The following is a 24,089-nucleotide window of genomic DNA, read 5'->3' as shown; positions in this document are numbered from 1 at the left end:
AGGCGTCTTTCCATCTTCTGCCCCTGAGAGGAGAAGACAACCGTCAACCTTACTCTATTCCGCTCTGACGACAAAAAAACCGCCGCCAACCATTGTCAAGATCATCGCAGCAATGGCCGCCCAGTCTCCCTCTCGTCGCGAGATGGCTGACCAGCTCTCCTACCCCAATCCGTCTCTGGGCGATACCGCTGGCTTCGCTGTCGCGAATTTTGCTCCCCGTCGTGGCGCGGAGTATCCCGCTGCCAGCCTTCGCCAGCCTACGATTGAGAGAGTCTTGATCGTCTTCAGGTAAGGGAATTGCAGCGTTCTCGCGAACCCAGCTGACCAGATAGCCTTCTCGTTGGCTTGTTCCTCGCTACTCTCGATACGTCCATCATTGCCACCTCCCTCATTGCCATCTCTGAGGAGATTGGCGACCACCAGCACGCTTCCTTTGTCCTTCTGGCCTACCTTCTCACCTACATGGGCTGCGCTGTCGGAATTGCCAAGTGCAGTGACATTTACGGTCGCCGAACCATGCTCTTCTACAGTTGGGCCGTCTTCGTCATCTTCTCGGCTCTGTGTGCGGGCGCGAAAAGCATGAAGCTCCTGATCATCGGCCGCGCCTTTCAGGGTGTCGGAGGCTCGGGCTTGTACAGCCTCGCCCAGACCTGTCTGCTTGAGCAAGGTCCTGCCCACAACCCAGCTCTAATGGGCGGCATCATCGGAATCACTCTCGCCGCGGCTTTCCTTCTGGGCCCCATCTTGGGCGGTGTCATTGTCTCCAAGATTACCTGGCGCTGGATCTTTGGACTCAACATTCCCATCGGTGTGTTCGCTGTGGCCTGCCTCGTCTTGTCCTACCCCAAAGACCGACAGGCCTTCAAGATTTACTCTTGGACGGCATTCAAGAAGCTTGACGTGGTTGGTATGACCACTCTCTTCTTTGGCTCGGCCTTTCTGGTTGTCGCTATCGAGCGTGGTGGATACACATACTACGGTTGGGACCACTGGACCGTCATCGTCATGTTCGTGTGCTCTGGGGCTTGCTGGGGTATCTTTGGCATCTTCGAGAACTACCTTTACCGAAATCGCTGCCTCTTAATCGACCATCTGCGGTGCTCGCATCAAGAGCCTGTCTTTCCGGTACATCTTGCTCGACGCCGGCCCTTCATGTGCGGCTTGGCCGTTACCTTCCTCACAGGACTCCCCTATGTTGCCCTCACCGTCATTATCCCGGAACGCATGCAGGTGATTGCGCAGAAGAGCCCTCTCCAGTCCGGCATGTACCTGTTGCCTATGCTTGGAGCCTGCGCAGTTGGATCGTTCGTTGCTGGAGCGGTGAACTCCAAATCGAACAAGGTGGCTCTCGTCATGACTGTCGCGTCGATTGCGCAAGTCCTCGGTATCAGTCTTATGCTTATGGTCGTCGACGCTCAGGCGGACTTTGCTCCTGCGTACGGATTCACGCTCGTTTTCGGACTGGGCGTCGGCCTCAACTTTGGCTCCACGACCATTCTCTCTGGCGTCGAAGCGGAATCGACTAAGGAACACGCCGTCGCCCAAGGAATTCTCGCCCAAGCTCGCGCCCTCGGCGGTTGTCTTGGTGTCGCCATCTGCACTGCTATGTTCAACGCGCGCGTGGAAATTCTCAGTGATCATCTTTCTCCGTCTGAACGCGAGACTCTGGCCCACTCTCCAACCCAATCTTCCGCGTGGAGCTCGCACCTCAGAAACCTCGTCAAGCATGTCTACACAGACTCCTTCAGAGACCAGACTATCTTCATGATCGCCGCCTGCGCCATAATGGTGGTCGCCGCCGTCTTTACTTGGGAGAAGGAACCCAGATCCATCACCCTTCTCACAGGTCATGCGCAGCAAGCCAATAAGACACGCCTGCAGCAAGAAGGCAACGACCACGACGGCACCGAGATGAGCGACATGGCCAGCGTTCGCTCTGGTCACTCAGCCGTCTCGGCTACTGTCCACGGTCGCACAGCCTAGACTTCATGGTCAACGCATTGTCCAACACGGTCATATAGCTTCATGGGAATATCCAATTTCAGGGAATCGGAAAACCAGGATCTGCTTCTTTCAGGGAGTTACAAGGCGTCAACCGGGGGGGGCATCGGCTAAGGAATAGGGAGGTATTGTGCTTTCGCGCTCCTATGCGCTCTTATTCTCGTAAGCATTTCGGGCAGGCTTGGTCGCAAGCGTCCAACTGCATCATGGTTTAGGAACTTTCTGGTGTATGTAGAGTAGTTTTCGCCTCCTTCAAGGCGGTTCAAAGTTTCGACAAAAGACAGACTGTTCACTATCAATACTCTTTCCGCGCTTCTCGTGATACGTCATGCGGGTTGATTGCATTGATACCATTAAATATTAGTAGCATTTCCATGGATCTGACATGAGCGGGTTCGGGTGGATGCGCCTAATGGAAAGAGATACGCAGCTTGTCCCCACCGGTTCCGATTTTGAGGCATGTGCGTCTCGCGATGCGAATCTAGCATCGAAAAGTGACTAATTCAACGGCGCCGCCGCATAAGGTCTTTTTTCAAAATAGAAGAATTTGATACTCATCTCCCTGACCAGCCGGCATTTGTCCCACATCCATCGAGATCAGAGATATGAGTCACTGAGGGGCCTCCATCTTCAGACAAGAGCGCACAACTCGCCTTCTGCCTCGTGCTTTTTTTCTGATTTTCCATTCAGGCGACCAAGACATGGCTCGTGTCAACGGTGTGACGGCGGTTGTGTGTGGTGGTTTGGCGCGTGGATGTGGACGTGGACGTGGACGTGGATGTGGACGGGAGGAGAAGTGGTTTTGAGACGTTGTCTTTGATTCGGTGAGTTGCTTACTTGGGGGATGTACGAATAGAAGGAGAAGGGGAGGGCAGGGGAGGGATTTGGGATTTGGGATTTTGGAACCGAGACAATGGTTCCTGCGCGCGGTCTCTGTGTGTGACACCTATTTCTTGTAACTAGAGCACGGATTTTGTCGCGGAGGGCTTGCGAGATGAGAAGAATGAACAAGTGGTTCGTTTCGAACCCTGACTATTTTCAAAATTTCCGACCCTTATTGACCTTACTCATGTTGTAAACTTGACTGGATTTGCTTGACTCTTTTTCAATTTTTCCTTTTTTACAGAACTAAAGTACCGTTTAAAAAGAATTCGAAAAAAGTCTCCCTGGAATTGTAATGATCGGCTCAGGCTGCCAACCTCGAACGCTATGGCTTTTTCTAGGCCGACAACGAAACGGCCGGCCGGAAAAGGGCGTCAAACTTGAAAGTTTGAGAAGAGGAAAAGGGATTGGGTTTGAAGATGGGGCGACTTTTCCCCTCTCTCTGGAAATACCTACCTTTCCGTGTACGCAGTACGTTATTACTCCATCTTCCGAGCTATGGCACTTTTTTTCCCTTCTTCACCTTTGCTTTGCTTTGATGTACAGAGATCGCACCGTGGCACCTTACACCCCCCATCCCTGGAACTCAATGGGAGAACCAACGCAGCCAACAAAAGGACCAAGGACGAAAACGAGGCGAAACTCCCCAAAAGTCCAGCGCTCGAACCCTTCCTCTCAGCCTCGCCAGCTTTGCCCAAGAGCCCCGTCTCATCTGGTCTTCCCTAGGACCCCTCCTCCTCCTCTCACATTGTCCTCATCGAATTAAGTGGTGCCTTATTATGTCCCCCCTCGCCCTCCACATTGAATTGCGCGCGAGAAAGCCGTTGGCAGAGACCAACGAACGACAATCGGCGCCCAACGGGTGGATACTTCGGTTCCCTCGTCATGGAAAGGGTTTGCTTCGATCATTTATGCGCAAGAGTACACAGGCTCCTTCCTTGTATACGTTGGTGAGCTGGGCGGAAGTTGGGTGGTCGGTTTGCTTTTTGCACCTCAGCCAGTTGACTTGGTTCTCCATTGCACTTACACGTGTCAGACCCGTTGCGAGCAGGGCATATACTGGTATTTTCATGCTGATGGAGGCTGCCGGGTTGGGCACAAGATCGCCTTTCGCGTTTGAATTTCATTCGCCAAGTCACTCTGAGCTTTCCCTTTCGGATATCCATTCATACGTATTAGAGATTGCAAGTTGGAAGATGAAGAATGCCGGAAAAGAGGATGAGCCGAAACTCGCTCCTCATCGTCAATCGACAATTGGGTAATCAGTACTATGTAAATACCATATCCGATCCGGATCTCCGTGGTTAGTCGCCGAAAAGAACAACCCCTCCATCCCGCCTCATCCCGCCTCATCCCTGCGTGGTGGAGTCATCGATACCCCCTGTCCCCCGGACTCAAAGCGGGGAGGGTAGACCTGAAGGGGGGCGGCCTGGACCCGAAAATGGACAGATCCGGACCGCGGCGGCCGTCAAGCTAGGTACGTCCTCGACTCCCCAACTTTCTCCATCGGTTTTCGCTGGCGCAAGTTCCCACTAAAAATCGCCCGTCGGCGGTCGCCAATCTCATCATTGTCGGCAACCTACTCACCTACGCCTACGTACCTTACCTTCACTACCATCACCGCACATCAAATCTCACTCATCGACACACCATAGCGATCACACACACATACCTCACCTCCCACATCCGCACACATCCATACACACCCACCTACCTACCTATATCCCGACCGTTGGCCCGGGCCAGCCTCATACCACAGCTTCACATCACGCTCACGACACTATCGTTTGATCACAGATTCACAGCCCCTCTCTCCTCCCCTCCTCCCCTGCTCTCTGCTGCCCTCCCCCTACACCTCTACACCTTACACCTTGGCTACCTACACCTCATCCAGCTGGAGCAACCAACCGTCAAGCCCCTCCTCCTCTTACTGTCTCTCTCCTCCTCCGCCGGCATCCATACATCCCTCCCCCCATCCCATGACGCGCATCTCCTCACGAGACCAGGAAGTCTAAAGCCCAATCCCGTCCATTTGATACAACTAACCTGAATCGCCCCCGTTTCTATTACCTGTGTGCCCTCTCTTTGCCTTCTCGCCCTACTTTTGAGTTCCTTTACTTACCCCCTCCCCCCTCCTCCATCGTTCCATCCTTTCTCCGTTCGCCGTCTTTTTCCTCTCCTTACTTTCATCTTTTACATCAAATACCCAACCGGCAAAACTTCTTCTTCTTTTGAACCAAGTTTTTTTGTGATACCGGCTTGATTTTCTCCATCCATCATTATACCCAGAGATACCCCCCCCCCCCCCCCCCCCCCACACAAAACAAACGAAGCAATATAAGTATACACCCGCACCAACACTCCCCGCCATAACCCGCCCCGCTGTTCACCACCACACCCCCCCCACCCCCCCCCACCCCCCCCCCCCCCACCCCCCCCTCCCCCCCCCCCCCCCCCCCAGAAAAGAAGTCCGTCAGTAACAGTAATCATCAACAATGGAGGCCATACGCCAAAGAATCACCATCCCGGACTCGATCAAGCAGATCCCCGACCAGCTCAAGCCCAAATCGCCAAAGGCCCTCGACAAGGGCACCGACTCCATCCCCACCTCCCTGACGCCCACCCCCGTCTCCCCTCCCCTCGCGACCCCGTCCCACGGCGACGTCGGCGCCGTCCTCACCATCGCCTGCGCCACCCCCATCGCCGCGAAGCCCACCGCCGTCCTCGCCGCCGTCCTCAACCCGGCAACCTACCCGGCCTGGAACACCTTCGTCCCCAAGGCCACCGTCTCCCGCCCCTCCGGCCTCGCCGTCCCGCCCATGCTCGCCGACTCCGCCGCCGCCAAGAACCAGCCAGGCGAGCTCCTCCTCGAGGGCACCCACGTCACCTTTGAGGTCCACATGACGCTCGACCCGGCAAAGACGACCACCAAGCAGGCCCTCGTCGTCACCAAGCTCGAGGAGTACACCCACGCCGCGCCCCCCGCCGCCCTCGCGAACGGCGAGACCCAGCCCGTCCACCGCGGCCGCAAGGGCTACCGCGTCTGCTGGAAGACGGGCGGCCTCGTGCCCCCCTTTGTCCTGAAATCCGAGCGCGTCCAGGAGTTCCTCGAGACCGAGGACGGCAACGGCACGGAGTACCGCTGCTGGGAGACCTTTTACGGCCCCCTCGCCCAGGTCCTCCGCTTCACCATGGTCGGCCAGCTCGAGACGGGCTTCGCCGCCTGGATGGAGGGCCTCAAGAACTTCTCCGAGGGGACCCTGACGCAGCCCCCTGCTGCTCCCGCTACCGACGCGGCTGCCACGACTGCGGCCTCGACTGCGGCGCCCGCGACTGCTCCGGCTCCCGCCCCTGCTGTTGCCGCCGCTTCGTGATCGTTGTGGCTTCGCGTGTGTGCGTGTTTGTGGTCTTTGTCTGTTTTCTCTTGTCGATTTTGTCGGTGATGCGGCTTATTTCCTTATCTCATATCCCGGGCTGTAAGTGGTTTTTGTTGCAGAGCCGATTGTCAATCGTCAGCTCTGTAGGAGAGAGAAAAAAAAGAAATGGATAAAAAACAATGGTTCGAGGCAACAAAGGTCAACTGAAGATGAGGGGAGGAATTGATGATTGTGTTTCAGGATTGGAGGGGAGGAATTCCATGTATGCAAAGTAGCTTGATACCTGTCCATAACCGGCAACAAGGAGTTTTTGACATTTTCTTCTGGAACAACTTTCTACTACACCAGAGAGACACGGGGAAATCACAGGTTTCTCTTTTCGACCCTCGATGGATTCCCCTTGTCACGTAACCATCCCGAATACCCTCTGGGTTTCCCATTGACCCAAAGCCTCCTTCAACCGCCACAAAAAACACATCTACAAGACGGAGACGGCCTCAGGCTTGAAGTAGACGGACATGACGCCGCCGACGGTGAGGTTGCCCTTGACAAAGGACTTGAGAACGCCGTGAGCGGCGCACTCGTCATCGTAGTACTTCATGTCCTCGAGCGAGGCGAACTCGGTCTTTGCGACAATGGTGAAGCCCTGGGCTCGCGGGTCGTCGACGGCCGGTCCGACGACCATGGAGAGGATGTACGGCTTTCCGTCCTGGTGGATTTTCGTCAGTATTAGTCCTGTTTTTTTTTTTTTTTTTTTTGAGTGTGGTTTCATAAAAAGCCGAATGGTAAAGCCGTAGAAATATGGAAACCCGACATGCGCTTTCTTCGTCCGTCTTTCGGTACCGCCCAGGAAACCGTCGTCGGCGCGGACAAGCTATGGTGGGGCCGAAGTACGGGTGCCGGGATCCGATGGACCAAAAGCTCACCCTCCCCATCCTCATCCCCGTTACGCAGCCACGAACATAACAAACCGACGGCAATAACAAGAAGGAAAAGAAATGGGTGGGGAAAAATGGAACACACCTTCTTATGCGAGCCCCCCAAAATCTTGTACTGCTCAATCAGCTGCTTCTGCTGCCCCTCGTCGGCAATCTTGAACATGGTCACGCGGTGGATCCGGTCCGCCATTTCGTCTGTGATTCTCTCGACGCCCACTTCTTGTCCGAGTAGTACTACGTTTCGTCCTTGACGATCGGCGCCGGTTGCGAAGAATCGGCGGTTTTGGGATGGTTGTTGTCGCCGTGTGTCGTAGATGGCTACTCGGCGGGTAGTATTCGTCGATGTCGTCGGTGTAGTAGGTGAGCACAGAGACCCAAAGGCGCAAGACCGGGAGGACGATGGCGGGGCGCTGCTGTTGAGGATGGAGTTCCGGAGCCGAAGGCGGGGCAACTTTTGGAATGAGCTTAGGAGAAGCGTGGAGTTTGGGGGCATTTGAGGGAAGAGAATGAGAGGCGTCGAAGGGGGAGGAGGAGGCTTTGCGGAGAGTTTATATTCGGTAGTCCGGTTGACTAGTAGGTAAGCTGTATGCAAGGTCAGGTCCGGTATATGCAGGTAATCGGTTGAAGACGGCGTTGCGCAGGGACGGTTGTTTGTGAGTGCAGTGAGCAGAGGGAAAGTGAGGTTCGGGTGGAAGCTGCGTCTCTTGCACACTCGGATGAGGGGTGTGGTGGGGATAGCGCCATGCAGGAGCTTTGCCCGCGACGCAGGCGGAGGTACCTGACCTGGTGGGGGGAGGGGTAAGGTACTTCCCCTCGTTCCCCCAATCTTACACTACAAATCGAACCTACCAAATATCCACCTCTGATGGTACGGCTGAGGCATTGTCCGTTTAGATTTGCAGAAAGAGCAAGTCTCGGGGAATTGGAAGGAAGGGAGAGGACGAGACACAAGTCATGCCTTCTCGTCGATTGCTCTTTCCTGGTGGTAGCTCGAGCACCGACCTGAGTGCCTCTCCAAAAAAGGAAAAGAAAAAAGAAGCTCGGGCAGGAACCTCTGATAACAAGCCACGGACCTTCCCCAGGCCAAACGCAATAGCTCCCGTCCCCGGGCAACCTCCGCCGCGAGCGGGCCTCGAGAACTGAAGAACAAAACCCCATCGTCTGATTACACACAAGCACTTCATGGACCAGAGTAATGAGTGCTGAGATGACATGCATAAGCCCGTACGCAAGATAGTTCACAAACAGCTCCATCGTCTCGGCGAAAGCCCATTTGCATTGCAAGACCCTTCCCGTCATCTCACGTGTCAAACCGGAGGACTATCTATACCTAGTCTCATGCTATATTCCAAAAGATGGGCAAAACCTACCCCGTAGAACGCAAAAAGACTCAAGCGACACATGACATAGCTTCCAAAGTTCATAATGGCCACTTAAACATCTCACACCTCAAAAAGCCCGCGTCGGCCCGGACACCCTGCTGCCCGTACCCGACCTGCGTAACGCCATCTTCACACAACACGGCACCTACTTTACTCCGTACCTAGGTCCCCAAATCACTCCGGCCTTCCTACCTTACCTAGCTACTTGGTATGTTACCCATTCTTGTAGAAAAGAGAAGCGTACATCAGATTACATCGAACCGGATCTTCTTCCATGAACCGCTTTACCATCGGCCAAGCCCCGCGGCATCCATAAGGTAGTGGGGCCGTGACACAAACCGCTCCCCTGCACCCATCCAAGGAGTGCATCGCCGGCGGCGGGCGGGCGGCCCCCAAAAATCCCGACCAATTACGAATTTCTCCGTCTCGTCTCCTACTCTTTCTTCCCTTTCACTCTTTCCTTGGCAACCTTGACACGGAGACCGTCCCGACAACCTCACCTGATAGTCACTTGAAATTCTGAAATTTCGCAATCTTCCGCAGCCCGAGGCTACTTGGTCCTCAAGCAGCAACATGTAGTGTCTAAACTGTGTCCATCATGTTCCCAGCACAACGAAAATTGACTCTCTTCGACCTAGGCCAGTAACAGTCAAGCTGGGTGGCTAATCCCGCATGGGAGGACAGTAAGCTCGCAGAGGCACAAATGACCTAGTCTCAAGTGCAAGTATGTGCCTGTGGAGGGTTTACCCGCGGCGACGAGTCTGAAGCAAGGTGCGTGATGTCCGCATTGCTCCATATAACGAAATGGGGTTGGAACGTTCACATCCGAGGTATTATTTCTTCTCTCCGTCTAGTTCGTCTACGTTGGCGAATACCCATTAGATTGACCTCAGCGACAGACGCCAAGGAATCACATTCCATAATTGCCCTTCTACCTCCTATCTGAATTAAGCCAGTCTTTCATCCCAAATCCATCGACATGGCTAGGCCCTCCGCCGATCAACGCCATCCGATGCCAAGTCTCTCTCGCCCGTATGACATCCAACGTCTGGTGTCTTCCTGTCGGCCAGCATCCAAGGCCATTTTTGGTATCTCTGTTCGTCCATACACCACATGACACACAGCCAAGTGTGACCAGACTAAACCCCGGAAGCAGTCCTCATTCCCGAGCCCAGTCCTGCTGTGGCTCCCCTTTACCTAAACGCCGTACCCGTCTCTGCAGGATCACCAGCCCTTGGTTATCCATGTGACCGGTAATGCTTGTTCGCCGCTCCCTCCTCCGCCTCTCCAATAGGCAGCCCTGGCTTTCATTATCGTAAAGGCGACCCAGGTGAAAGACCCCCCATTCGCCGGACCACCACTTGCATCTTCTCGATTAGCTCCGGCATCCGATAAGGCTTGACGAGCACATCGTCACACCCCGCGCTTTTGGCGTCTTGCATCTGCTCCGGCCTTGCATTGGCGCTGACGGCGATGATGGGGATTCTTCCACCGCTCGCACAAAACACTCTTCCTTCCTTCTCTAGTTCTCGGATTCGCCGCGTGCATGTCAACCCGTCCTGCACTGGCATCTCTATGTCCATGAGGATAAGGTTGATCGATACGGCAGGCCCCTGAGGACTCGAGTTGCTGTGAGTAAAGTACTCTGGGTCATCTTGCTTCTGCAGGGACATGGACTGCATGAGTCGTTCTAGAGCCTCGATTCCGTGATTGGCCACGTCGACAGTGAACCCCCTATCCTGCAAGCCGCGACGGGTTATTTGCTGATTGATTAGGTTGTCCTCCACGACAAGAATCCCATCCAGCCGGGGGTCGTAGCTCTTAGGTTTCGGTCGCGAGCCAGGTGCCTTCTGGTCGTTTGTGGGGGCTCTAATCCGCGGCATCGTGGATGGCGTGCTTGATGCAGCAGTAGCCAGAGTCGTCATTCTCACAGCCGCAGCCGCAGATTCGGCTTCCCTCCGCGACGACTCTGTTGGCACGTATGCCTCGATGAAGAATGCAAACGTGGACCCCACCCCTGGCAAGCTGGACACACCGATAGCACCCTTTTGCAACTCTGTCAAGCGCCGCGAGATGAATAGCCCCAATCCGCTTCCACCGTATTTGACATGAGTCCGCGAGCTCGCTTGCACGAACCTATTGAAGAGATTTGACTTTTCATCTTCTGAGAGACCCTGGCCGGTGTCTTTGACTTCGAACATGATGTAGACTGGGTCTCTGCGATTGTTGAGAGCAGGCTGCTCGTACTCTGACTCTTCTTTGCAGGATCGGGGAATGAAGGTGACCGGCGCCGTCTCGTCCGTCGGCCGTTGTCGCGATGCCTTCATGCAGACGGACACATTCCTGATTGATCCGGACTTTGTGAACTTGAGAGCGTTTGTAAGTAAGTTGATGAGGACCTGTTTCACGCGGGAGGGATCAAGATCAAGATAAACGTGACCCAGCTCCCGATACGATTTATCCACAGTCATCTTGAGGTCAATATCAACACGGCGAGCCTCTACGTCGAACATCTTGATAGCCTCCTCGCCAATCTGAACGGGATTGACCGTGCAGGGAGTGACGGCTAGGAGCTTAGAGTCCAACTTGGACATTGTCAAGATGTCGTCCACAATCCGCTTCTGATGCTGTGCGCAGGCAACAATCGTCTCCGCATTCTCGATACTGTCCGAAAGAAGCTGCTTGATATCAAAGTGTTTGTCAGTGCCTTCTTCACCAGATTTAGCTGTCTTCGGAGTAGGAGGCCGGTCGACAAGCTCCTCGCATCGCGCAAGGGAGGCAATGATGGCGTCTGAACAGTGAACGATGGCGCTGAGCGGGTTTCGCATCTCGTGGGAAGTCATGTCGATGAAGTTATCCTGTTGCCGTTTCGAGTCGATCGCCTCCTCGGTGCGTTGAGTTTCCAATTCCAGTTGCCACTTTTGCAATGAGACGTCGCTGACACAGCCAGTAAACGACTGAACGATGCCATCTGAATTGCATACTGGCATCAGGGTGATGTGTACCCATCTGGGCGCTGTGATCTGGTTCCCTCCAGCATCCTCTGCTGTCCATGTGGTCTTGAGGCGTATCTCAGCTGACTGGGGCTTTTTCGTCGCTACGAGTCGCGCAACGCTCTCGCTCAGAGTCTGAATGTCGTCTTGTACAACCGAGACTTCCCATGGCCGTACTTCGTGTTGCAAAAGGTCCACCTTCTCTATCCCAGATAACTCGAAAAATACGTTGTTTGCCCCGAGCAGACGTCCTCCGGTGTCCATATCGAACATACCAACTGTGGCAAGCTCAGCCATCCTCTTCAGATTCTCTGCCTGTTGAGCCCTCCTGGTGGCTTCGTCGGCCGTCCTTTTGTGTGCGGTGACATCTGTCAGGCAAGTGAAAGTCCGAATGATGGTTCCGTCAGTCGCTCGTTCAGCCTTTGCCTGAGCCATTACAAAACGTTCCAGATCCTCGTCAAGATCGCTGTATACGTCGGCTTTGAAGGGCGATCTCCTTGCCAGCATGCGGTTGGTGTGTTCCGTTCCTTTGACGCGGAACTCAAATTCGACTTCATCCTTGGTCTGCAGTTCTTTGTATGCCTCGCGAATCTTTTCTCGATCTGCCTCCAACACGCAAGAGAAAGAACCGCCTTCATCAGGATGTCCTGTTATGCGGTACCACAGGCCGTTTGCGAATGTTATGTTCCCTTGATGATCCCCAAGGGAGAATCCGTTGGGAATGAAGTCCGAAACTGTCTGGAACAGCCGTGTGTACTCTGTGGCTTCCTTAGTCTGGTAGGCGAGCTTTTCTTTCAGCATGGCCTGATCGTATGCAGCCTGCTCGGCAGCATTCCTTCCTCGACGTCGCTCCTCCTCTAACAAGACTGTGCAAGCCAGAGATGTCGTAAGCTTCTGGGCTAGCAACTGGATGTAGAGGGTATATGCATCGTCGTAAGGTCGTCGGGGGTTGAGGCCCAGCACAAGCAGTCCCATGACTTCCTCCTCCTTTGTGGGTCTAATGGGCAAGACAATAGCAGCTTCGCAGGGATCGCCAAATCCACGCCACTGCAGGCCAGTCAGTAATTCTTGGGGCAGACTGCCGTCTGATGTGCTGATAATCAGCGGCTCGTGGCTGCGCAGAGCAGCTCGGTACTGTGGCGCCAGACCAGCATCGGTGTCTTTCAGTCGCAGGGTCTCGGGCATGATGGGATGGTTTTCTGGGACACCTAGCGCGCCCTCGAGACGACAAACATGATTACAATCGTGCCGCGACTCGCTTCCAGCATGTGACGAACCATCACACTCAATCGAGTAGAGCATCGCCAGGGGTATATCGTAAGCGGGGTCGCATTCGGAGAGCTCTTCGATCAGCTTGCTCCAATAGGATTTAACGTCCTTGGCTGTGACGAGCTCCTCGCCCATGTTGACGAGCATCTGAATTCGCCGACGGAAAAGGTGGTATAGAGTCGTGTCCGATATCAAGTGGATGAAGCCAAGACATTCGCCGTTCTGCATGACCGGTACGATCGACCACTTTAGGTACGTCTCGAGGGGTGATCCTTCGGGTCTTTCGAGGAAAAAGCGGAATGCCTCTTCGTTGCTCGCGCGACGACTTTGTCCGGGATTTTCCATCATATCTCTGAGCTGATCAGTGATTTCAGGGAAAACTTCAGTCACAGAATGGCCCATAAGGTTGGGGTGTCTTGCCCCTATCATCTCTCCATAAGCCTCATTGTAGACTGTTGTGAGCTTCTTGCCCCAGTAGATTGCTGTTGGCTGAGAGTTGCATAAAATCTGGCTATAAGACTGGTGAAGCAGCGATGGCCACCGGTCCATAGCACCCAGGGGAGTCGCGCTCCAGTCAACGCTATCAACCATATCGAGAAAAGGCTCTTGGTCTGGCATAAAATCCGGTAGGACTATAGGCGGCTCGGTGGTTGCTCGAACTATCCGGGGATAGGACAAGTCTTCTGCGGACGACTCTACCGAAGGCACTGAGGGCACGGTTGAAGTATGCGGATGCAAGATACCGCTGCTAGATTCTCTGCCTCTCGAACCATCCAGGCGAATCTTTCTCGGAGGTTCTGAGGAGATTGGGAAATCGTTGGAGCTCACAACAACCCATCTGGAAAGCAAGGTGTTCCGAGTCCAAAAGTGGTTGTTATACAAAAAGGATTGTGGTGGGTTGGCGTCTTGGGCAGTGATCCAGTCCCAGAATCTCGTGTGGTCGCGGCTTGATAGTGATCCTAGGACCTCGAAAAGGGCAGGCTTGCTCACCAGAGCCGGATTGCTGTAGACAACCTCGGCAAGCGCGGGGTCCTTGAATGAAGTTGGTAGCGCAACAACGAAGCTCGGTCGGGGGTCGGACTCGAGCAGATCAACAACGCCCACACCGAGGAGCGGGGGAGGATGCATGGCTGCGGGCAGGGTATGAGTCGTCCGCTCAGCCAAGGGATCGGCAGGTCTCGTTGTCAGTATCTGCTTTCTCTCTCATTCTCAACCAATCTTGGCCTAGAAAGAGAAGAAATTTTGCAACCAGGCCAGATGCTCAACTCTTTTTTGGCGCTGTTCCTCCTCTCTGATTTGCGGCTGGTTGGTGAAAGATGCCTTCGGTCCCGCCGGTGAAGATAGAGCCTGGATCGGCAAAATGCCCGCGCGCGCGATGTGGCCCTGAGCGAGGTGAGGTGAGGCTGATGGGCGGGTTTTTGATGCAGGAGAAGGAGATGCGAGAAAGGCGCAGGCGCAAGTGGGAAAGCAGAGAAAAGGCGGCAGAAGCGAGCCGGGGTTGTAATGTGTGCAATCGTGGCCCAAAGTGGATGAGGCAGGCGAGGGTGCTTGAGCTCGGAAGTTGCGATTCTGCTTGCCGGGTGGAGTTGAGCGCACGCGGCGGCACACCCAGTCCGTGGTGAGCGGGCCACCAAGTTGAAGATTGGTTGGTTGCTGGTAGAGTCGTCTTGATGGGATTCAGCAGGACCCCCAATATCCAACCAAGCTTGTTAGATGGAGGTCGCGGGATGTTCGCCGTGAATGCGTTGTCCCGGAGGATGTGTAAATCTGCAGCGGTGGGTATCTCGCATCGGACCTTGGCCGATTTTCGGGTCACTGGCAGTGAATTGGTCCAAAACTGGGATCCGCAAGCGTAGGGAAGAAGCCTTGATTCGACGTGCAGGCCAAGATGCGCGGTAGAAGTTACCTTGGAAAGAAGGTGTCCCAAGGTGAAGAAGAGGCAAGATGGGATGGGTAGACGGGCACGCTGGCAGGTCAGAACAGATGGTGAGAGGAGGATGATCACTGGTGGATGATGTGACGACCCTTTCCAATTGTTGACCGGGGTTTAGTGTCGGAGGGGGGCTGAACAACGGACGTCGCAATGTGGCTTGCCATCCAGATGGCGGTCTCTCGGAAAATAGCAGACTTGGATACTTGGTGCCAACACCAGGTCAGGCTCTCCTTTGTCCTCACGGGGTGGCCTCGGGCTGACCTAGAGCTAGACAGAGTAGGTGAATTTTTGTTGTCGCGAGATTGGCAGGCTGGTGATGCCAGATGGTGGAGGTGGGTTTGTGAGAGGAAGCGAGAGGAAACGAAAAGTGCCTATCCGGGCAGTCAAGGTCACGCTGGCAAGGAGGTAAGGTTTAGAAGAGCGGCATCCCAGGGCTGGGCGGTGGAAAGGCGGAAAGACAAGGGACGGGGGGGACGCGGAACGGAATCCGATGACGAAGGCTTCTTCCTGCCAAGGTATCGTGACCCCGGCACGCGAGTCTTTCGAGTCTACTGTGCACTTGTTATCCGTATCCGTAGAGTCTACCTGCAAGTAATGTAAGGTAAGTACGGAGTATGGCTGAATAGAGAGTCCTGGACGATAAGGGGGGCAGAAGTGGAAGGTGCACTAATAGGTTGTAGGCGGCGGCAAAGAAAGAATGATTCAGTATGGCTTATTTCTTAGTGCTTCCGTCCCATGCCCCTTTGAGTTGTGCGTCTCAGCCCTCGCACTCACGGTATTGGACAACTTGTCGCTCCTCCCCTCCTACGCTACGGCACGGCATGATGTTGATTGGGGTGGGGAGAGAGCCCCGTGAAGGCGGTCAAGAAGTAGTCCAATATTCCAATCTGCTCCGGTATTCCAGCGTGCCAATTTACTTTACCAGTTACCTTACGGTAGGTAGGATGCATGGATGGAACAAGATGCCGATGGTTTAGTGATATTGGGTGAGATTGGGGGATCCATCATCCGGCCCCCGAAGACCAATTTTAGAAGAGATCAACTCCCAGAGTGTCACCTCGAGCGTGGTATCCGATCGCAAAGGTTCTGAATTGGGCCAAAAAGACCATGTCGTCCGCATATGTATCCGTACGTCTGCATCTGCCAGGGAAGCTGCAGCAGCAGCAAATGCAATAGAAGAATGAGAAAATTGAGAAAAAAAGAGGCCCCAACCAGCGCAGTATGGAACGGGGGGCGGGCAGGGGCAGGTAAAAAGTGGGAATGCCCAACACTCTCCGAAGGTCGACTTCCTTCCCCGAGGAAGAGAGAGAGAAAAAGAGGCCCCACGATTCCACCCGGTTCGCAAATGGAATTCACGACGCGGCAACCAATCATGAGCAGCCAGGGTTGCATCGTGCCTCCCTGGACCGTCTCTTCAGTACTGCACTAAAAGCTTCGATGGAGACCTGGATTCGACGCTACAAGACCTGTCAACCCGTGCTAAATCGGATCGTCTTCTTCTCCGTCTTCTTTTACGGATATGGCGCCTTCCAACCATTCCACTTGGCCCCAGCCGTGTCTGCATCTTGAGACCTTCCATCTCGATAAACAGAGCTTTAGAGGTTCTGGTGGAAGATTGACCCTCCATTTTCTGACATACCTTAGTAAAGGTACCGACCTACTGAGAAGGCGCGCATTGAGCGGTAATAGTCATCAAAAAGATAGTTCAGCTCGCTCATTTGCCAGTGACGTTATAGCCCCACGTCATCCCGACTTTCACACGTGGAGTCGCCAATAACAACCAGCGTCCTCAACCCCCAATACCACCAACGTAACCACCTTCCTTCCCCCCATCCCGGCCACATTTCCCACCTCAATTGCAACCATCAAAAAGCCAACGTCGCTAGTTTCCGAGACTCCATCCGATTCATACCTAGTTGTTTGTTTACTTCTTTCCCCCCTTTTCCTGGCCTAACACCACGCCTTTTAAATATCTATCCTGTTCCTGAAGGCTGAAGAGAAAGAGAGTTTTCGGCCCTGGCGGCTGCTCGCTGCTGGTGGTTGCCAGATCGTCCCTTCCCGCGCTCCCGACATGCACATGATGTAAGCGCAGATTTGGGGGGGTTGACCTCTGCGTTAAACCTGACGTCACATCGCTTCCAGACGGCATCATCCTCGTTCCCGGAGTGGAAGGCACGGATTACTTGCCGTTCGGCCAATCAGAGGCCACTTGCCAACGTCGTTACGAGTGAGCCAATGAAAACCTCTCAAATGGTCGTCACAGGAGAAAGCTCCGGAGCAAAATCACCAGACAAGGCCATACCAGTGACCATAGACCAGTCGGTTGGGACTTGCAGGTTCCAGGAGATGGGTACGCTGTACGGATACGGAGTCTCTGTACTACACGATACAGAAAGTCGCATACCTAGAAATCCGATCGGCAATGCACCTAAATTAAAGACGCTCCACAACCCCCCCTCGGCCGAGTTGACTTTGTGCAGTTTGGGGGGTTTGGAAGCCGAGCTTTTGCTAAGGTGGGAGTACTTCACCGAAAAGGCCAACTGGTGGAGAGACACCGATCCTCGTCGTTTTCCATTGTTAAACCAATGCGATCCGTCTGTAATAGTGCACTACGCGAACACGATGTTGCACGGATAGCAGCCGAGTGTCTTACTTTATGAGACCTTCAACGTCATTACGCCATGCGGCGCTTTCTCACCGTGTAATAGCCAAATAACAACCCCGCTTTGGCCCTTCAGCCAGCCACCAAAAAAGCAAGTTCCAAAAGAATGTAGGTGAGATTAACGGTCCTGGACCTGTTTGTTGAAGACTGTATTCTCAAAATTGGTGATGCTGGTCACTCGAAGCCCGTACCTACCTATATTGCAAGCTTCCCATCTTTCGAAGGTGAGACTGCCTGGCGGCGAGCATTCTACAAGAATGTGGACAAGGCACGCGCGGCATCAGATTTGAAATCCCATTGTCTTTACAACTAGATTCAAGGAGGTCACTTTAGTGGATGGTCAAAGATTGAACAATATCGTTGTCATCACAACCGCCAATAGAATAGCTAGGATCTATAGCTAAAATCAAGCGTGTCCAATCAACTCATTCCTGCTGGCACTCCAAGTATCTAAGACTATAATACCACGGCGAACCTGGAAGCGTTCCTCTCGATGCTCTTGTCCCTTTCGTACCACTTCGTCTAAGCGAGCCTTGGAAGCCGTCCGCTGTCTCGCTATGCGCCTTGTTTCCCCCTGCCCAACTGCCCTTTGCCGTGTCCCAGTCGCTCGCTTCCTCCAAAATGTGAAAACGTGATATCAGCCCACGGGCAACCATCTTAACCCCGTCTAATGATTAGTTTCTTCGCATCGCCGAAGTACGGAGGTCCTACCGCGATGTGGGTTTACACCGCTGTTGCCCCCTTTATCGCGCAGCAACCAGACTCATGTAAATACCCCAAGCGACACCCGCAAGAGAACCAACCAAGTTTCTACCCTCAATGCTCTTGATGAAGGCGAAGTTCACCAGACTGACCATGGGCCACAACTTCAGGCCAGCGATGAAGATGGGCACGAACTCGAGCTGGCTCTTGTGGACGACGGACTGCCAGTCAACATTACTATAGTCGATGGCGCCCCGCGAAAACAAAAACGTGCCCGAGTGCTGCGCGGCCGCGAGGTGCTCCGGGCGCACCATCGCCGTCTGGATGCTGTGCATGAACATGCTGAAAGCGAGCGTGTTGAGCGCGGCGCCGACGGTCTGGTCGAGGACGAGCTTGATGAGCGTGTTGCGGATGTTGAGCTTGGGCTCCACGAGCTGGTCCTCGCGCGCCTCGCGGTCGAGCGCTTTGTCGTCGTTGGCCGCGGCCGAGGCGATGGCCTTCTTGGTGGGCGAGACGTGGTAGGCCGGGAAGCTCTCTTCGAGGAAACCTTGCCTGGTATGTGTCAGTGACGACGGTCTAGGGTACGACGCGTATCGTGCATGCAGGTAGAAGAGGGATCCGCGATGGTGAAAGACAAGTGCTCGCTGGGAGACACACCACAAGAAGTTTGGCGGTGTGCTGAGGAGGGTGAAGATAATGAACTGGAAGACGGGGACCCAGTCGATGACGAGTTGTTTCTGGTCACAATGTTAGCACGAAGGTCTCGAGTGATGGTCAAACAACGCCATGATATATGATGGTGAAACCCATTGCAGAGTCCACGAGCCTCGGAAATTCGTACATCGGTCTGGTAGGCCGTCAGGACCTGGGCCAGTATGTTTGAAGTGCCACTGAGGGCAGCTGACTGCAGAGTTGCAGTGACGATGGGAGGCAGCGCCATGATGGTGACTTGTAAGTACGCAAGCTTGACTTTGATTTGCTGAAGACGTGAAATGAAGTTATGAGTCTAGATGAGCAATGCACCGTTGTACCGGGTAAACCACGGCAAGTGCACTCTTGAGAGATGTCTTTAAACCAAGGTGACGGGAGGCAAAGAAGGATGGAGATAAGAACGGATGACGTCCTTGATGCGAAACAGGTGCCTAGAGACGTCGAAACTTATATGCGACACTGCGTGAGGAACGCGAGTCAAATGTGAGTTGCAATCTGTTCAATTATCCTTCCGAGTAGAAGCATTTGTAATCGGCAGAGGTTGAGGCTTGACGGGATGCAGGGCCGGATGGTTGAAAGTTTGGCGGGGGTTCATAGGCTGTGGAGGGAGGAGCGACCCCGGCTTGTGGAGGTGGCCGGTCTCCAACAGTCCAAGTTCGGACCGGCGAATCACTGATGACATATCTGATTTGTGGGTCTCCTGACAGCTGTCCCTTCAAAGCAAGCTAGAGCTCCAATAGGCTAGACGACATGGCTGCTCACTTACATGGTTCCAGGCACAATAGGCAACAAGCACCAAGGTCAACAAAAGCGAGTCTCATTGGGCTTGAGCATAGCTATTGTACCTCATAAGAGGTCGACCATATTTGGGGGGAAATGCCTAGAAAGGCTGCCATCTTTATGAACGTCAGCAAAGTTGATTCGCTGCAGAGGACTGCAACGCGCTTACTAGCGCAACCTTATTGGGTGTATGCCACACAGGCAGCAAAGAGCTTGCATGATGTTTTGCCGTAATATTCAATGCATTGGTAGGTAGGTACTACAATACAGGTTTCTAACGTTTGTTTTGATTCGCGTCCCCTTCATCGTCTCAACTCGTGCTCGTGAATTGCCCCTTGTGACAAGCTCCGACCAGTCTTATAGTACAGGGATAGAGCTTCTTCGTCTTCGGGTACTGTATACCTAGCCCCCCAACATGGTAGGGACTCTACACAACAAACAACGCAAGCGGCTAGGACGACGCGTCGTTATTGTATCGTACAATTCATCTATGACTGTCCGATAAATTCGCACATCACAAAAGCTGATTTCAACCGACCATCCCTTCCTTGTGTCTGACCACCGAGCAAGCGCATCCCCAGCTGCTCTCCAACTCCTTTTTCATGTTGACCTTTTCTATAGATTGGTGCTTTGGCGTGAACTTGAAGTGCCGTGATGGTGGTTCAAGGCCTCGACAGGATCCACATGAAAAGCAGCTGGACAATGTAGGAGTAGAAGAAGAGGAACTGAGTCCTCTGGTTTCGCTTGGCTCGGGAATCGCCAGTCTGCATAGGGCCGGCACCGTTGGCTGCGTTTTCAGGGAGCAGAACGTACTTGAGCGAACGCATCTAACGGAAATGTTAATCTCTTATATCACGCGACGACTTGTATGAGGACATACCAAGAACAGCGAGTTGGCCAGGAAAGTGTAAAGGAACACGCCCCAGCCAATCCACCCGCCGGTACCCTTGCCACCGTTCAGGATCTCGGCTACGGTTACGGTGACGATGATGCCGACAAACTTGTAGCCCGAGTATGCGATCAGATCGTAAAGCTGCGAATCGTTCGAGATGCCCAACAAGTAGCAGCCCAGCTTGAGACCGAGGATCTCTGCCATGACTATTACTAGGGCCGTCGACGCTGTGTATCCGAGAAGTTCTGGCTGGAACTGGCCGCGGAGACCAGCAAGGAGCGTAGAGAGAAGGATGTATGTCACGACAGCCATGACGGGAATGTACATATCGGGACTGTTGATGTCGTCTCGCGGAGGGAGATACCATCCTTCCTGTCCGCTAGGCCCGACGGACTGCTTGCGCGACCATGGCTTGTGCCTCCAAGGGAAGAGGACGAGGACTATTTTGTTGATGACGTAGGAGTTGGAAACGTTGAAGTAGTGCTTCAGGGCGTTGACGTTAACGTATCGGTTGAACTTCAAGCAGGGTTAGCTTCAGAAGAAACTTGATGCATCTCGACAGTTGAACGGCGAGATGCTTAGAGGTCTGCCTCCCCGTCCCTAGACTTGACGTACGTTTTGCTCCATGTACTCCTGGCCATGCTTGAAAGCCGTCTGGCCAAACTGCGCTGCCACTTGCGCCGTGGGATCATTCATGAACTGTCCGTATGCGCCGAATACGTTCCCACTCGTGCCGCCTTGCTGTTGGTAGGGACTGCCACCGTAGCCTTGTTGCGATTGCGATTGCGACACGGGAGGAGGGGGCGAGCGCAACTGAGGAACCGTAGAGACATGCTGGGGTACGGGGTGGTGCAAGGGGGGCGACTGCCCGTAAGTTTGTGGACGCTGCATGATGTGCAAATGAACTCGTGGTTTCGTCTTCTGTTCGTGAATATCGTTCGATGGGGTTTGTCGGAAGATTGCGAAGCTATGTTGGATTCGACGGCGGCGTGGGTGTTGGGATGCCTCCCTTCCAGGTTCTCTGAGTCCACGTCGTCTTTGGCGGGCCGCGATGGAGCTGGTACGGAAAGGTGTTTACTTCCATAGATGTCCCACATTGTCCAGATGAGCAGGACAGATAGCCGTGGTCCAAAGGGGCTTAGCTCAGAGTTCTTTTTGGCCAGCTCAGCACGAGCCCTCTCGCGGGCCTTTATGAGCCGCTAGAGGGCCTGGTGCCGGCCGGCTACCAGCTGTCGACGGCTCGTATGGGCGTATATCGATCAACAACTCTCCTTTCTTACCTACCTTAGAGGTATCACCAATACCTCTAGGGCGATGATATTCTGCCAGCACCTGCCGATATCCCGCCACCAAGTGTGGCTGCGGCCGCTCCTGCCTCCGACTACGGAGCCCAGCTGCCCATAACTACCCACTTACCCACCTACTTACCTACCTACTTACCTACCTACTTACCTACCTACTTACCTACCTACTTACCTACCTACTTACCTACCTACTTATAACTACTACTTCGTTAACCTCGCCGTCGCTACCGCTACTACTATTATTAATTAAAACTATTCTTAATATTAATATACCGTAAAAAGAGAATAATTACGAAGTTAACGATCCCTTTATTTATTAATATACTATTAATTATAATAATTATAATTATATAGAGTATAACTACTTACTTTATAGCTAGCGCTTCTCTAGCCTACTTAAGGCTAGAGTAGTACTTAACGAGGCTACTTACGAGGCTAGCTTTATAGTCCGAATTATTTAATATAAACCCTCCGCTAAGATATTAACTACTATTACTTATTATTATATTTATAGCCCGCGTTATAATTAAAAATAATAACGCCTCGCAAAGTTAACTTACTTAAATAAGTATTGCAAATCCTTAACCTCGTTTATAAACTACTATTAGTAAATTATTACTAGCTTTTTAAGTAATAACTAGCTCTTTTATCCTATTATTAGCGCTTTCCGTAACTACTATAACTACCTATTTAGTAATACTAACGCTTTTATATATTACTACTACGTATTATTACGTAATAAAAAGGACTAAATCGTTAACTAATAAAATAAAAGTATTTAACCTATCCAAATCCTTTCGAGCCTCCGATTAAAAAGTAACGATTATAACGGTATCGTTAACCGTAATATACTTAATATATTAACTACTTACCGCTATAACGAATTAAGTAGTAGATCCCCTATTAAATAATTATTTAACTAATTACGCAATTTTACGAAGTATTAGTACCGCTTTTAACATAACGACGCGGGCTATATTACGAGCTTATTTATTATACTTACTACCGCGATTTCCCTATTTTAATAATATCCGGATATTTTATTAATAGATTCTATATATAAAACTAATCGATTTAATATACCGCTATTTAATATCTACAGAGCTACGAATAATAATTATACTTTCTAAGTTGCGAGCTATTTTTTATTTAGCGAAAAAGAAGCTAATTATTATTAAGCTATTAACTAGCTATCGGTATTACTCCGGGCCTACGAAATTCCCCTTTTGTAAGTTACGTATATAGATCGCGAGATTATTCTACTTAACGCCCTTAATAATAATACCTAATTTAAAATAGTACCGCACATACTCTACTACTAGTACGTTAACCTTAATATACTAACTAAGACCCGGTACTACTTCGGCCCGGCTATGAGGGACGAGACTAGCGTCGTTATATATAACCCTTACTTTTAATAATTCCTTATAGATTAGGGTAATCTTCTCCGTAGCGAATTAATAACTATATACCGTAACTAATTATTTAAATTTAAGACTACTAAGTACCCTATAGTAGTAGTTAATTACGCTATTAATACCTAGCTTAAGCCGTAGTATAAAAAAATCGTACTTACTTAAGTTAACCGAATTAAGTATTTCGGTTACGTAACTACGTTAATTATTAAATCTTTATACGTAAGTATTAAAGTACGAATCTATTACTATACGGGCGACTTTAAAGCCGTATTTAATAAATTAATTATTTTTTTAAATAAGTTAAATAGCTATAATTAGCGCTTACCGGACCCGTCGCTAGGCTAAAATATTAAGTATTATTACGGGATTATTTTAAAAAAAGGTCCGTACGTATATATATTACGATATTTTTAAGCGCCTCTTATAAGAACTCCGTACGCTAAATAAATAACTAAATTTAAGTTTATATAAAAAGCCGTTAAGAGAGTACGCACCCTACTTAATTCGAACTACTTATAAGCTACTTTATTACTACGTCCTTTAGTAATATATTAAGGATAGTACCTTAATACTACTAAAAGAGATCTACTCGCACTAGTTTTAATAACGTTTAAAGCCTATTATTAATAACAATACCTCTACCCCCCTACTTAATTCCCTATAAATCCGAGATAAGGGTTGCCCATAGGGCTCTATAGCGAGTATTATAGTAATTATAGCGGGTACTAGGGTACTTAAATTAAAAAAGCTAGCGGTCGATCTAAGTACCTCTTCTAAACGAGAGCTCTTTATATTTAAATATAAAAAAGCTATTAAACGCGTAAAAGTAGTACTTATACTAGCGC

At 51.9% G+C, this 24,089-nt stretch overlaps 7 protein-coding genes across 7 annotated transcripts; 3 read left to right on the top strand and 4 right to left on the bottom strand.

Annotated features, from left to right (window-relative positions):
• Positions 1-112: 112 nt before the first annotated feature.
• CLUP02_08682 (major facilitator superfamily transporter) lies at positions 113-1,983 on the top strand (the record flags this gene model as incomplete). Its single annotated transcript, XM_049287666.1, has 2 exons — positions 113-288; positions 333-1,983. 2 exons carry the CDS (start codon positions 113-115, stop codon positions 1,981-1,983), a joined length of 1,827 nt encoding a protein of 608 aa, XP_049144809.1.
• A 3,395-nt stretch (positions 1,984-5,378) lies between these two features.
• CLUP02_08681 (uncharacterized protein) lies at positions 5,379-6,257 on the top strand (the record flags this gene model as incomplete). Its single annotated transcript, XM_049287665.1, has 1 exon — positions 5,379-6,257. One exon carries the CDS (start codon positions 5,379-5,381, stop codon positions 6,255-6,257), a length of 879 nt encoding a protein of 292 aa, XP_049144808.1.
• Positions 6,258-6,738: 481 nt separating this feature from the next.
• Positions 6,739-7,691, bottom strand: CLUP02_08680 (stress responsive A/B Barrel domain-containing protein; the record flags this gene model as incomplete). The annotated part of the gene is made up of 2 exons (XM_049287664.1): positions 6,739-6,969; positions 7,284-7,691. 2 exons carry the CDS (start codon positions 7,689-7,691, stop codon positions 6,739-6,741), a joined length of 639 nt encoding a protein of 212 aa, XP_049144807.1.
• A 2,199-nt stretch (positions 7,692-9,890) lies between these two features.
• CLUP02_08679 (hsp90-like protein) lies at positions 9,891-13,970 on the bottom strand (the record flags this gene model as incomplete). Its single annotated transcript, XM_049287663.1, has 1 exon — positions 9,891-13,970. One exon carries the CDS (start codon positions 13,968-13,970, stop codon positions 9,891-9,893), a length of 4,080 nt encoding a protein of 1,359 aa, XP_049144806.1.
• Positions 13,971-15,482: 1,512 nt separating this feature from the next.
• Positions 15,483-15,752, top strand: CLUP02_08678 (uncharacterized protein; the record flags this gene model as incomplete). Its single annotated transcript, XM_049287662.1, has 1 exon — positions 15,483-15,752. One exon carries the CDS (start codon positions 15,483-15,485, stop codon positions 15,750-15,752), a length of 270 nt encoding a protein of 89 aa, XP_049144805.1.
• A 76-nt stretch (positions 15,753-15,828) lies between these two features.
• On the bottom strand, positions 15,829-16,167 carry CLUP02_08677 (uncharacterized protein; the record flags this gene model as incomplete). The annotated part of the gene is made up of 1 exon (XM_049287661.1): positions 15,829-16,167. One exon carries the CDS (start codon positions 16,165-16,167, stop codon positions 15,829-15,831), a length of 339 nt encoding a protein of 112 aa, XP_049144804.1.
• Positions 16,168-18,180: 2,013 nt separating this feature from the next.
• CLUP02_08676 (uncharacterized protein) lies at positions 18,181-21,619 on the bottom strand (the record flags this gene model as incomplete). The annotated part of the gene is made up of 12 exons (XM_049287660.1): positions 18,181-18,691; positions 18,725-18,876; positions 18,981-19,145; positions 19,215-19,309; positions 19,404-19,557; positions 19,617-19,666; positions 19,712-19,730; positions 20,169-20,270; positions 20,332-20,457; positions 20,511-21,038; positions 21,138-21,335; positions 21,407-21,619. The coding sequence occupies 12 exons, from the start codon at positions 21,617-21,619 to the stop codon at positions 18,181-18,183; spliced, it is 2,313 nt and encodes a 770-aa protein (XP_049144803.1).
• Between the last annotated feature and the right edge of the window lie 2,470 nt (positions 21,620-24,089).

This window comes from Colletotrichum lupini, chromosome 4 (genome assembly GCF_023278565.1).
Source record: "Colletotrichum lupini chromosome 4, complete sequence".
In the NCBI taxonomy this organism is placed as follows: domain Eukaryota; kingdom Fungi; phylum Ascomycota; class Sordariomycetes; order Glomerellales; family Glomerellaceae; genus Colletotrichum; species Colletotrichum lupini.
This window is presented reverse-complemented; position numbering and strand designations above follow the sequence as displayed.